Raw genomic sequence first — 13609 nt, forward strand, 5'->3', positions numbered from 1 at the left:
TGTCTGGGTGACCACCGTATGACTACATGGGCACGTCACAGGAAGTTAACAGTGGAAGTAGGCATGGGAGAAAGCAGACCTTGTATATCCCCGGCTTTCTGGTCAGGTAATTCCACCTTGGTACTTATGGTTTGGATGTCCACCACTGTATTAACACCAACCTTAAAGGGGTGATCTGGGAATTTGATATTGATGGTCTATCCTCAGGATAGGTCATCAATATCAGATCGGTGGGGGGGCTGACTCCCGACACCCCCCGCCGATCAAGGAGCACTTCAGTGAGTGTCCCTTGCAGCTCACCAAGCACAGCGCCATACATCCGATAGTGGCTGTGCTTGGTATTGCAGCTGATCCCCATTCACTTGAATGGGACTGAGCTGCTCCTAGGCCAGGGGTGGGCAACCAGTGGCCTTCCAGCTATTGTGAAACTACAACTCCCAGCATGTATACATGCTCTGCTCTTCACAGAACTCTTATAGAAATAAATAAAGCATGCTGGGAATTGTAGTTTCACAACAGCTGGAGTGCCGCACCCCTGTGACCCTATGTACGGTCGGTGATGTCACTGGCCTAGGAAGAGGCCTAAGCACTCATGGAGCTCCATGGCTTCTTCGAACAGCTGATTGGCGGGGGTGGTGGGAGTCGGACCCCCGCCGCTCTGAAGGATAGGTCATCAATATCAGATTCCTGGATAATCCCTTTAAAGCCAAGTTTTACAGGATTGTCCTTAGTCCCTGTATAAACAAACAGTTCGACAACTTTCTAATATACTATGTCTATCAATTCCATATCATTTTCAAGATCTTTGCTTGCTGTCAGTGAGTTGCTTCAGAGGCAGTAAACCTGTACATAGCTGCTCCAGCTGAGAAGTGGATACAATTGTATCCGGTCTAGACAACGAACGCTCTGTGACCTAAGCAACCCCCGACCCCAGACTGATACATTGTAGCAAACGAGCAGAGAGATCTGTGAAACACACAGAGCATTGTCTAGACTGGATACAATTGTATCCTCCGAGAGCAGGTCTAGATACCTACAGAGTACTGCCTCTGAATGTAACCATGAATGTCATTGTTCACTGACAGCAAGCACCTATTTGAAATTGAAACATGAAGTAGTAGAATCTTTTCATTTATACAGTATATGAGGTGTGACCGCCATCTGCATTGTGTGGCTGCAACTGGTACTGCAGTGCTGCCTGTTCAAGTCAATAAAGGTACCATATTTTTTTTGCCCTATAAGACGCACTTTTGCCCCCCAAAGTGGGGGGAAAATGTCAGTGTGTCTTATGGGATGAATACTAACGAGTGCTTCCATTATGGAAGCGCTCATTAGTACAGGAGGACCGGGAAGCAGCGAATGCAGCGCTCCCTGGGCTCTGTACTCGCCACTTCCTGGTCCTAGGCTGCTCATTGTGCTGTCACTGCGCACAGCGTGAGGACGTCGGCGCTATGTGACCTCACGCTGTGCGCGTCGGGACACAGCACAGCGTATGGCTGGAAGAAGAAGAGACCTGGATCCTAGGAGCGGCGGCGTCCGGAGCAGGAGAGGTAAGTTGATTTTTTAAAAATTTTATTTGTTCTGAGGCATGGGGGTCTGATCTGATGTCTGAATGGGGGTCATTCACATTGGGGTCTGAGCAGAGATGTGGTTGTGTCTCTGATCTGGGGTCTTATTAACATTGGGGGTCTGATCTGAGGTCTGATTGGGGGTCATTTACATTGGGGGTCTGATCTGAGGTCTTATTGGGGTCTTAATAATTTGGGGGTCTGGTCTTAGGTCTGATTGAGGGTCTGATTAACGGTCTGATCTGAGGTCTAATAAAAAATATTTTTTTCTTATTCTCCTGCTCTAAAACCTAGGTGTGTCTTATAGGGCGAAAAATACGGTAGTTAGTTGTAGTAGTAGTAGTACCAGAAAGCGAGTTAGTAGTACCAGACACAGCCACACATTGCTGGGGGCCGGTGGAGTGTTGAGTGGTTGGAAACCCCCTTTAATTGGTGTCACTTGCAGTCAGGGTTCCTATTCAGACATTAACCATATTAATATAGCATTCATCACCGGTAAGTAAACAGTGGCACCAAAGGCGCCATGCGCTCCGCTAAATGGAACAGTTTAGCAATTACAGGAGGATATTCTCTGTGAAAGGCTTTACTGATTCATTAGCGGAAACATCAGATGCTTCACGTCCCAGCTGGGAAGGCGGCGCGCTGCTCATCCTCACGTACAAGCTCCAGTCTATTATAGATTCGCTTATCTTCGAATATGTCTGGAAGATTTACCCTCCGGCTCCGTCATAATCATCCCCGGGTGGGAGAGGAGAAAAGGAAATAACTGATGCCAACCATACAATGAAGAATGGATGGAAAAGCCACGAATGGTCCACCATCGATGAAAAAGAAGTCCAGAATCTGTAATCTCTGGTAGACACGTGAGCTCTAGACACAGAAAGTGTGGACCTCCAGGTTAAAACTTTTGGAAGTTTGCCCTTGTGTCCTGGGTTGGTTTGCTTCACCTGAGTACCAGAGGATCCTTGGTTGGAACTTCATATAAAGGTTTTGGTCAGGGAAGCCTTAAAGGGAGTCTTTCACGCAGATTCACCCTATTAACCTAATAACAGTGTTATTTCCACGGCATCCCCCCTATTAAAATGGTGCTTACCGTTTGTTCCTTGCTAGCATCGTTGTGTCCGTAATCCCGTAATCGGCTCGTGCGCATTGAATGAGCACTGTCGGGCCAGGGTATCGCAGTTTAGCGTGCGCATGCGCGGGATTACGGACGGGAGGTTAGAACAGAGACTAAGGGCGGGCAGACGCGGCGGAGGGGGAGTGCCTTCGTATGAAAATTACCCAGGGGCCTGGGCACCGGCCGTTGTAACGCCGCCCCTGGGCACCTTCACAGCTTCATTTGCATTCTGATTAAAAGTGTTTTAAAAAACTGTGTAAAATAGCAATTTTTTGTCACCTTACATCACAAAAAGTGTAATAGCAATCGATCAAAAAGTCATACGCACCCCAAAATAGGGCCAATCAAACAGTCATCTCATCCTGCAAAAATCATACCCTACCTAAGATAATCGCCCAAAACTGAAAAAACTATGGCTCTCAGAATATGGAGACACTAAAACATAAATATTGAGTTTTGTTTGGCTGTTAACCCTTGCTTTGTAACAGGAAAAAATGGATTAAAATGGAAAATCTGCCAAAAAAGTGAAATTCTGAAACTTCATCTCTATTTTCCATAAATTCTTGTGGAACACCTAAAGCGTTAACAAAGTTTGTAAAATCAGTTTTTTATACCTTGAGGGGTGTGGTTTCTAAAATGGGGTCACTTTTTTGGAGTTTCTACTCTAGGGGTGCATCAGGGGGGCTTCAAATGGGACATGGCGTCAAAAAAACAGTCCAGCAAAATCTGCCTTCCAAAAACCGTATGGTGTTCCTTTCCTTCTGCGCCCTTCCGTGTGCCCGTACAGCGGTTTACGACCATATATGGGGTGTTTCTGCAAACTACAGAATCGGGGCGATAAATATTGAATTTTGTTTGGCTGGTAACCCTTGCTTTGTAACTGGAAAAAATGGATTAAAATGGAAAATCTGCCCAAAAAGTGAAATATTGAAATTTTATCTTTATTTTCCATTAATTCTTGTGGAATGGAAAGTAATAACTATTTTTGGAGGTATTACTATCTATTATAAAAGTAGAGAAATTGAAATTTGCTAATTTTTCCTAATTTTTTTTAACTCAATTTTACCAGTGTCATGAAGTACAATACGTGACGAGAAAACAATCTCAGAACGGCCTGGATAAGTAAAAGCGTTTTAAAACTATAATGACTTGACAGGGATCATTTTTGTAAATACGTTTTATTACCCAATTCCCAAAATTTTTGAGAAAATAAGTCCCTTCTTACCTGATTGTTGTCTTTCGTCTCCCCTGGTTACGGCCACCTCTCGCCTGCCGAATCCTGTGGCCGCGCTTGCGCAGAATTCTTAAGATTTTCTCCCGGCCGGGCCGCGCAATGTCCTGAACGCGCACGCCCCCGCGCATGCGCCATGTTGACTTATTCCTGGCCTGTATAGTACAGAGCCGGCGTGCGCGTTTGCGGCTCTGTACTATACTGGCCAGGAAGAAGTCATCATGGCGCATGCGCATCGGCGTGCGCGTTCAGGACATTGCGCGGCCCGGCCGGGAGAAAATCTTCAGTCTTCTGTGCAAGCGCGGCCCGGCCGGGAGAAGACATCAATCAAGCTGACTGAGCCCGCCCAGTCGAATCCAGGGAGTGAACGTCGGGCTCGCCGCAGGTAAGTATGAAAACTGCTGATAGGAATACCCCTTTAAGGTGAAAAGTGGCAGGGTCTTTAAGGGGTTAATACTTACTGTACATGCTTGCTGGTATTAAAGTGGAATGTATCACCTATTTTTTTTTGTTTTTACTAATTAATATCTGATACATATTGGTTTTTCAGTGTGTCTTTATTTTAAGTTTAAAGATATGTTCACTTGTATTTTCTGTACATGATTATGGGGCGGCCATTTTGCCTGAGCTGCTGTTAACAGCAGTTCAAATATAAGCTTAACAGCAGCCACATGGACCACAGGAGCCTGTAGTGTGGATGACTTACTGATTACTGTAGTGTGAGACTGTGTTGTGCGCATGCTCTACGACCTGGGCAGAATGGTCATTGTGCAGGGAGGGAGAGGAGATGAGCTGTGAGTGACATCAACTGTTGTGAACAACGCATCCTGTGTTATCTACCTATAGATGTTACATAGATAATACAGTTTAAAAAAGACATAAGTCCATCAGGTTCAACCAAGCGATAGGTGGGGACATGAATCTGTCATTGTCATCCTGATCATAATGCGATAACTGCTGAGAAATGATCGCTACAGAACGAGAAGTCTCAGCAGAATGTTTTAAAAAATATGTTTGACATAAAAACCTGATTTGGATCAGCTGCAATCAGCCGTTTTTAAGATAAACACATTCCTTTAAACCAGTGCTGCTCGCAGAGCGTCTTTCAGGGCAGAGGATAGAGAGAAACAAGCAGCTGCGATTTAACAGCTTCATAGTTTTCTCTATGATCGGGACAGAGAGCTTCATGAGCAACAGACATGCTCTGTTGGGGTCTCACGCTACTGTTCTCTTGACTCATGGGCCCAGCGTGTTGCAGGGGAGAACCCCATTTTTAGCTAAAGACTGGCCAAATGATTCGCTGCTGAGGTTTGTGCCTTGAAAAAGTATTCATACCCCTTGAACTTTTCCACATTTTTTTCACGTTCCACTCAAAAACTTAAATGTATTTTATTGGGATTTTATGTGATAGACCAACACAAAGAAGCAAGTATGTGTGAAGTAAAAAAAAAATTATACATGGTGTTCACAATTTTTTATAAAAAAAAAAGAATCTGGATAGTGTGCATTTGTATTCAGCCCCCCTGAGACTTTGTAGGACCACCTTTCTCTGCAATTATAGCTGCAAGTCTTTTGTGGTATGTCTCTGCCAGCTTGAGGGTCGTTGTCCTGCTGGAAGGTTAACCTCTGCCCCAGTCTGAAGTCTTTTGCAGCCTCTACCAGGTTTTCCTCCAGGATTGCCTTCCCTGTCCCTGTTGAAGAAAAGCCTCCCCACAGCATGATGCTGCAATCACCGCGTTTCACGGTGGGGATGGTGTGTTCAGGGTGATGTGCCGTGTTATTTTTCCGTTTTGCATTCAGGACAAATAGTTAAACTTTGGTCTCATCTGACCAAAGACCTTCTTCCACATGTTTGCTGTGCCCCCTACATGGCTTGTGGCAAACTTTCAAAAATGGTTTTTATTCCTGCCACTCTTCCATAAGGCCAGATTTGTGAAGTACACAACTAATAGTTGTCCTGTGGATGGATTCTCCTACCTGAGCTGTGGATCTCTAATTAGTGCTCTCCTTGCCTGGGCTGTCAGTTTAGGTGGACGGCCATGTCTTAGTATGTTTGCAGTTGTGCCATACTCTTGGGATATTTTTTTCATAACCTAACCCTGCTTTACACTTTTTCACAACTTTATCCCTGACCTGTCTGGTGTGTTCCTTGGTTTTCATGATGCTGTTTAATCACTAATGTTCACTAACAAACCTCTGAGGCCTTCACAGAACTGCTGTAGTTATACTGAGAATACATTACACACCGGTGGACTCTATTTACTAATTAGGTCACTTCTGAAGGAAATTGGTGACACTGGATTTTATTTAGGGGTATCAGAGTACAGAGGGGTTAATACAAATGCATTTCACATTTTCCAGATCTTTTTTTATTAAAAGTTTTGAAAACCATGCATCATTTTCTTTTCACATCATACACACTTACTACTTTGTGTTGGTCTATCATTTGTCTTTCACAAACCACAGAACTCACAGGTTGTATGTGGTATTGCAGCTCCATCCTAATTACTTCAATAGAGCCGAGCTGTAATATCAGACACAACCCCTGGACAGGTGTGGCGCTGTTTCTGGAAGAAAGCAGTGATGTTCTTCTTATCCTGGACAACTCCTTTAATCCTTGATGTGATTGCTGCAGACATAGAATCTTCATTCTGTCTGTGGTTACAGTGATAGCTCCTGAGATCTCTCACAGATAATGGTTAATGCCTAGTGTCTGCCGCGGCCGCGCAGAGGTAATAGACAGATTGACGGAAATTTGGTGTGATATCCAACAATTTCCAGGGAGAAGCCTTCCCGAAAAATAACCCAGTTGTGAACAGAACATGTCATTCTCTTACTAATAATGATGACATCTGCTGTGCTATAGAGGGAGCAGGATGGGGGGAAGGAGACGCAGGCAAATTATCTCTGCTGATATCTCACTATGTACAAAGGGGGATTTCTTATAATAAGACCGAGGAGCGGGCCGGAACATTCTGTCTGCTGCACGGAAAATAAGATTAGATCATAACCCAACCTTCATCTTCTCTTAGGTAAAGAAAGGTAGAGACTATCTATCTAGCTAGATAGATAATTAGACAGTAGATAGATGTGCGATAGAAGATGTGAGATAGATAAATAGATATAAGGCCTCTTTCACACTTGCGTTGTCCGGATCAGGCGTGTACTCCACTTGCCGGAATTACACGCCGGATCCGGAAAAACGCAAGTGAACTAAAAGCATTTGAAGACGGATCCGTCTTCAAAATGCGTTCAGTGTTACTATGGCAGCCAGGACGCTATTAAAGTCCTGGTTGCCATAGTAGTAGTGGGGAGCGAGGGAGCGGTATACTTACAGTCCGTGCGGCTCCCGGGGCGCTCCAGAGTGACGTCAGAGCGCCCCATGCGTATGGATGACGTGCCATGCGATCACGTCATCCATGCGCCTGGGGCGCTCTGACGTCACTCTGAAGCGCCCCGGGAGCCGCACGGACGGTAAGTATGCCGCTCCCCCGCTCCCCACTACACTTTACCATGGCTGCCTGGACTTTAGCGTCCTGGCAGCCATGGTAACCATTCAGAAAAAGCTAAACGTCGGATCCGGTAATGCGCCGAAACGACATTTAGCTTAAGGCCGGATCCGGATTAATGCCTTTCAATGGGCATTAATTCCGGATCCGGCCTTGCGGCAAGTCTTCAGGATTTTTGGCCGGAGCAAAAAGCGCAGCATGCTGCGGTATTTTCTCTGGCCAAAAAACGTTCCGGTCCGGAACTGAAGACATCCTGATGCATCCAGAACGGATTTCACTCCATTCAGAATGCATTAGGATAAAACTGATCAGGATTCTTCCGGCATAGAGCCCCGACGACGGAACTCTATGCCGGAAGACAATAACGCAGGTGTGAAAGAGCCCTTAGATAGATAAATATATATTAGATAGATAGATAGATAGATAGAAGGATAGATAGAAGGATAGATAGATAGATAGATAGATATTAGATAGATGGATAGATAATGGATAGATAGAGAAATAAATAGATATTAGATGGATAGATAGATAGATAATTAGGTAGATAGATGTGAGATAGATAGATATTAGACGGATAGATAAATAATAGATAATTAGGTAGATATCTATCTATCTATCTCATATCTATCTACCTAATTATCTATTATTTATCTATCCATCTGTCTAATATCTATTCATCTATCTCACATCTATCTACTGTCTAATTATCTGTCTATCCATTATCTATCTATCTAATATCTATCTATCTCACATCTTCTATCGCACATCTATCTACTGTCTAATTATCTATCTATCTATTCATCCATCTATCTATCATATATAGTTCTGGATCGGTAGGGTCTTCTCAGTGACTACCCTCAGATGACGTCACTTGCGGTCACTGCTGTGAATGCTGTTACCACGGTTACCTGCGGAGCCCTGACATCTGTAGTAATACATGGCAGGCGCGCTGTGTACTTCATCAGACTAATCTCAGTGACAGAGTAAAACAAACCATTTACTCAGCGGACTAATCGAAATCCGATTCCGCGCGGGATTTAGTGGGGAGGCTTATTGAGGAGGCGTCCGCTCTTATTAGGGACATCATGTACAATCAGTGACACATGGCGGCTATCACCAGGACATCCAGCACTTATGGAAACTCAGATTTTGTCCACTGAAATTAGTCAAAGCTAGTGCAAGAGAAACTGGAGATGTTGCCCATAGCAACCAATAAGGATGCTGCTTTCATTTTCCAAAGCACCCCAGAGAAATAAGAGCTGGCTTCTGATTGGTTGGCTGGGGCACGGCACCACTTTCTTCTTGCAATAGCTGAGCTCCACTTCCTGCTGACATCCTGACAAAGCGGGTCATCTCTGCGGCCATTGATTGGCTAAGAGACATTCACAGCCACTTCCTGTTGTGTTGGGACATTAACAGGAAGTGGCGAGTAGCAGGAACCCCGGCATCATCACAATAGCGCGGGGGGGGGGGGGGAATCTATGAGGTCAGCATAAGCGTGTTTGCTTTTCTTTAACCATCTGATGTCCTTGCAACATTTCTTTTGTACTGGAATAGGGGTTGTCCCAGGAATAATGTAAAAAAGTTAAAACCAGGCATCATCTAGTACATGCCAATCTCTTGTTAACAAAGGTAGAACCAGCCCTGTACCTCACATGGATCCAGAGATTTCCACATTTATTGCTCTGCTAGGTTTATATCAGGCTGGCAGCTTAAGGGGAGCGTCCTTTCTGCTGCAGCTCAGGGGGTGTGTCCTTTCTGGTGCAACCCTTTCCCTATCACAGCTCAGGAGACAGTTGAAGGATGAGACTGAGCATGTGCGGCCATCCTAGTGAGCAGAACAAAGATATAAGAAAACAAACAGCAGGTGGCGCCATACAGATAGATTTTATTGAATAACTCAGTAGTTATGATACATTTTTAATTACATGCAATTACAAAAGTATTCAGATCCAGGGACTGGTTTGAAAACTGTAGAATATTTTTTTGTGGGACAACCCCTTTAAGTATGGAGCTGCAAGGTTTGCTGTGATTTAAAGTGTAAAATTCATAATCCGGCCTTCATCTTCTCTTGGGTAAAGAAAGCGATTAAAGCGATGATCTATCTATTTAAATCTAATCTAAATGATATCTAAATTCCATTTGCATTTTTTTTTCTATAAAGAAAATGATTTTAATAATGTATGCAATATACTTTATTAGGAAATTTTACGTACTTAGCATTGCTAGGGAGAATCCGTCTTTAGTGTGTACTAAATACTGAAAAGAGCTAAGTGTAATGCACAGAGACAGGCTTCTCAGCCTGCCTCTCCTCTCCCCGCCCCAGCTGCTGCCTCCCTATAACACATTTTCAAAACTGACTTTTTGTGCCCATAGCAACCAATCACAGCACAGCTTTTAGTTCATATTCTGCTCTTGAATAATCAAAGGGGTTACCCCATGACTAATGTAAAAATGTATAAAATAAAAATCCGAGATCACATAGTAAATGACAACCTCTGTCTAACAAAGCTAGAACCAGCCCTGTACCTCACATGGATCCAGAGATCTCGCCATTTATTGCTCTGCTAGATTTATATCAGGCTGAAAGCTCAAGGGGAGTGTCTTTTCTGTTGCAGGCAAGGGGCGTGTCTCCGCTCTCCCTATCACAGCTCAGGGGCGTGTCTCAGCTCTCCCTATCACAGCTCAGGAGGCAGTTGAAGGCTGAAACTGAGCATGTGTGGCCTTCTCAGTGAGCGGGTGAAAGAAATAAGAAAATAACAAACAGCAGGTGGCGCTATACAGATACATTTTATTGAATAACTCAGTGGCTCTGCAAAATTTTTAATTACATGTAATTACAAAAGTATTCAGATCCAGGTGCTGGTTTGAAAACTGTAGAATATTTTTGTGGGACAACCCCTTTAAAGCTACAATATAATAGGTTGCTACAGATGTCTTTTAGACAATTTTGATAAAGCTGTGCTGCGTGTTACACCTTGTGTAGGGGATTATACAGCCATTTTCTCTTTCACGTTTTTTTTTTTTTATCCCTGTGTCACCCAGCTTTTCCAGAAACTAATATAAATAATAGGTGTCTAGGCAGAGCGCCCCCTGTATTAAAGGGGTATTTCCATCTTAGACATTGGGGGCATATCGCTAGGATATGCCCCCAATGCCTAATAGGTGTGGGTCCCACCTCTGTGACCCGCACCTATACCTAGAATGGAGCCTGCAAAGTGACGGAGAGAGCACCGAGCATGCGCGGCCGCCCTCAATTCATTTTAAAATAGTGCTTGCCTATTTTTTGACTATGTAATTGAATGGGAAGAGCACCGGTCAAGCGTGGGCACTGCTCCATTCACGTCTTTGGGGCTACTCGGCTATTTTTGGCAGTCCTATAGAAATAAATTGAGGGTCTGTACAAATTATAGATGCGGTTCTCAGAGGTGGGACCTGCACCTACCAGACATTGGGGGCATATCCTAGCGATTTGCCCCCAATGTACAAACTGGGAGTACCTCTTTTACTCTTTGCTGTCCCTTTAAACATATTATTATTATTATATTGTCATATCTGTTTGTGGAGCAGCTGAGTGAGATCCAATATGGTCGTCATAACGTCGCTCAGCAGATGCTACCCAGCTTTCCCAATCTCATGAGCAGCAAATTAGCCTAATTGTGTGATGATACATCCCCCCACTTTAATATGGCTTCATAACCCGGCAGATTTTCCAAACTAGCATCTAGTAAGGTTGTATGATGGCGGCCATTCAGCTTTCCCAGACTTGGGAATGCATCCCTCACAACGAAGCGGATCTGCCTTTCTGGTATCTAGGAAGGCTGTATAATGGCGGCCATATTGGTTGGTCACTCAGCTTTCCCAGACTCCTGAACAGAAAGTGTGCCTATCTTCTATGTGGTAATACATTCATAACCAGGCAGATCTGCCGCTCTGGTATATAGAAAAGCTGGATACTGATTACTGTGGCGGCCATATTGGTTGGCACCCAGCTTCCCTCGTACACAGTCAGCGGCTACAGTCTGTTGACATAAACCGGTGCAGAGCTGGAGACCTTTGTCCTGTTTACTTGGAGGGGTAAAGTTCCCCAGTGAATGTCACAATAACCCGGGATGGGAGTAGTCATCGTCCGCAGGAGTAGTCGCTCCTCAGTCCGCAGCCCGTGCACTGACCGCTCCTCTCTTTCCTCCACAGCTGTGTAAATGAGTATGGAAGATTATGACTTTCTATTCAAGATCGTACTCATAGGGAACGCTGGCGTAGGGAAGACCTGTCTGGTGCGGCGCTTTACTCAGGTAAGGAAGTCTCTATTCATTACGTGGTCAGGGGGTATGGACTGGACCGGACCGGACGAGGGCTCCGTGGCGACCCCCCTGGATTGTGGTGGAATTGCGGTTTTACTGTGTCCCCCTTTTTACAACTAGTCATGGGGATGCTTCCGGCCTAGGACTGTAATGCCACCATTTCACCACAACACGCTGGTGGTGCCCTGGAGCCAAGTTGTAAATATTATGGGGCCCTTAGAGAGCAGGGGCCCCCCAATCTTAGTGGGTTCAGTTCCCTTTGCAGCGCATTGTTGACAATCAAGGGGGTATTTTCTTGGCCTGAGTTTCATAGCGAGGGGGGCGCTACAAATGATATAGCGTATGGAGCGGGAGCTGGGCTGCAGTACCCCAGCACGGCCACTAAACAGTGTATGGTGCTGTCTGCTTCCGCTCTGTACACTGTATAGATTTCTCTGCCGACATAGCCGATTGGCGGTTCCGATATTGATGACCTATCCTGAGGATAGGCTATTATTATCTGTAGTCCGGAGAACCCCTTTAACTGTTTGTTGCCCATTGTTTCATTGTTATAGCAGCAACATATTTTGCAGCGTTGCGATCACCCTCATCGGTCTCTGCGCCCAGAGGGCTCCTAATGGCATACCCACATCTCAGGCACAATTTTGTAGGAGGGGAAGGCATGTTTTTGGAGGGTGGAAGTGCCCAAAGGAAGAGCAGGAGAAAATCTAAACCCCCTGCAGATGGTCGGATTCGAACCCAGGGCCTGAGTGCAGCAATACAACAGTGCCTACCACTAATCCACAGTGCCTCCACTAACTTCAGTAGGTAAAGCGTTAATTTTGTCAAAAAGGACAGATTATTAAATATTTCAGTCCTAATCTGCCCCACATACCCCTGCTTGCTGCTTGTTTCTAGCATCAGCAGCTGCAGAACCTCTTTTTAAAGAGGAAGCAGTGGCTCCATGCCATTGATTCGGGGTGTCTGCAGCAGCTGAAGTGTGCCCCCCCATAATACTTACTGGTACCTCTGCCCCGTGGTTCTTCTCCCACTCACTTCCTGCCGGCTGCAGTAAGATGTATAGATCTATAGATAAGCGGCGCCTGTGCAGTGCCGCCTGTCTCATTGATGAGTATTATCCAGCGCTCATTGACCTTTCATTGACTGTCTTGTTCCATTTCACAGGGTCTTTTTCCGCCGGGCCAGGGGGCCACCATCGGGGTAGATTTTATGATTAAAACTGTGGAAATAAAAGGTGAAAAAATAAAGGTGAGATTATCGATTTTATATTCTAGAGGTTTTTTTTTCTAATGGCAAAATTTCCAGCTATATAAAGGGGAAGAGGGAGCACTAAACCTATATAAAGGGGTTGTATAGAATTAGAGAAACAAGTTTACATTATAACAGTATTATTTATGTGTATGGGATAGCAGTGTTATGTATGTCTACGTCGAGGCGGTATTATTTATGTGTGGGTTGTAGAGGTAATATTGATGTGTACATTAGAGCAGTACTATTTATATGTATATTATAGTGGTAATAGAGATGTGTACAGTATAGCAGTACTATTTATATGTGCATTATAGTGGTAATAGAGATGTGTACAGTTTAGCAGTACTATTTATATGTACATTATAGTGGTAATAGAGATGTGTACAGTTTAGCAGTACTATTTATATGTACATTATAGGGGCAATATTGATGTGTACAGTTTAGCAGTGCTATCTATGTGGTAATAGTGATGTGTACAGTATAGCAGTACTATTTAGGTACACATTATTGTGGTAATGGTGATGTGCACAATATATAGCAGTACTATTTACAGTATGTATATATTATAGTGGTAATGGTGATGTGTAGAGTCTGTTTGAATACTATGGTTTTACGTACCAGGAAATAAA

The 13609-nt window shown here is 44.4% G+C and overlaps 1 protein-coding gene across 1 annotated transcript in view; it reads left to right on the forward strand.

The window, feature by feature from the left end:
- The window catches only part of RAB30 (RAB30, member RAS oncogene family), a 111482-nt gene that overhangs the window by 83434 nt on the left and 14439 nt on the right, over nucleotides 1–13609 (forward strand). Inside the window, exons 2-3 of the mRNA XM_044285121.1 lie at nucleotides 11620–11720; nucleotides 12894–12977. Coding sequence (XP_044141056.1) covers nucleotides 11628–11720; nucleotides 12894–12977 — 177 coding nt within the window. The 5' untranslated portion in view covers nucleotides 11620–11627. The remainder of the gene's footprint in view (nucleotides 1–11619; nucleotides 11721–12893; nucleotides 12978–13609) is intronic.

This window comes from Bufo gargarizans, chromosome 3 (genome assembly GCF_014858855.1).
Source record: "Bufo gargarizans isolate SCDJY-AF-19 chromosome 3, ASM1485885v1, whole genome shotgun sequence".
NCBI classification, from domain to species: domain Eukaryota; kingdom Metazoa; phylum Chordata; class Amphibia; order Anura; family Bufonidae; genus Bufo; species Bufo gargarizans.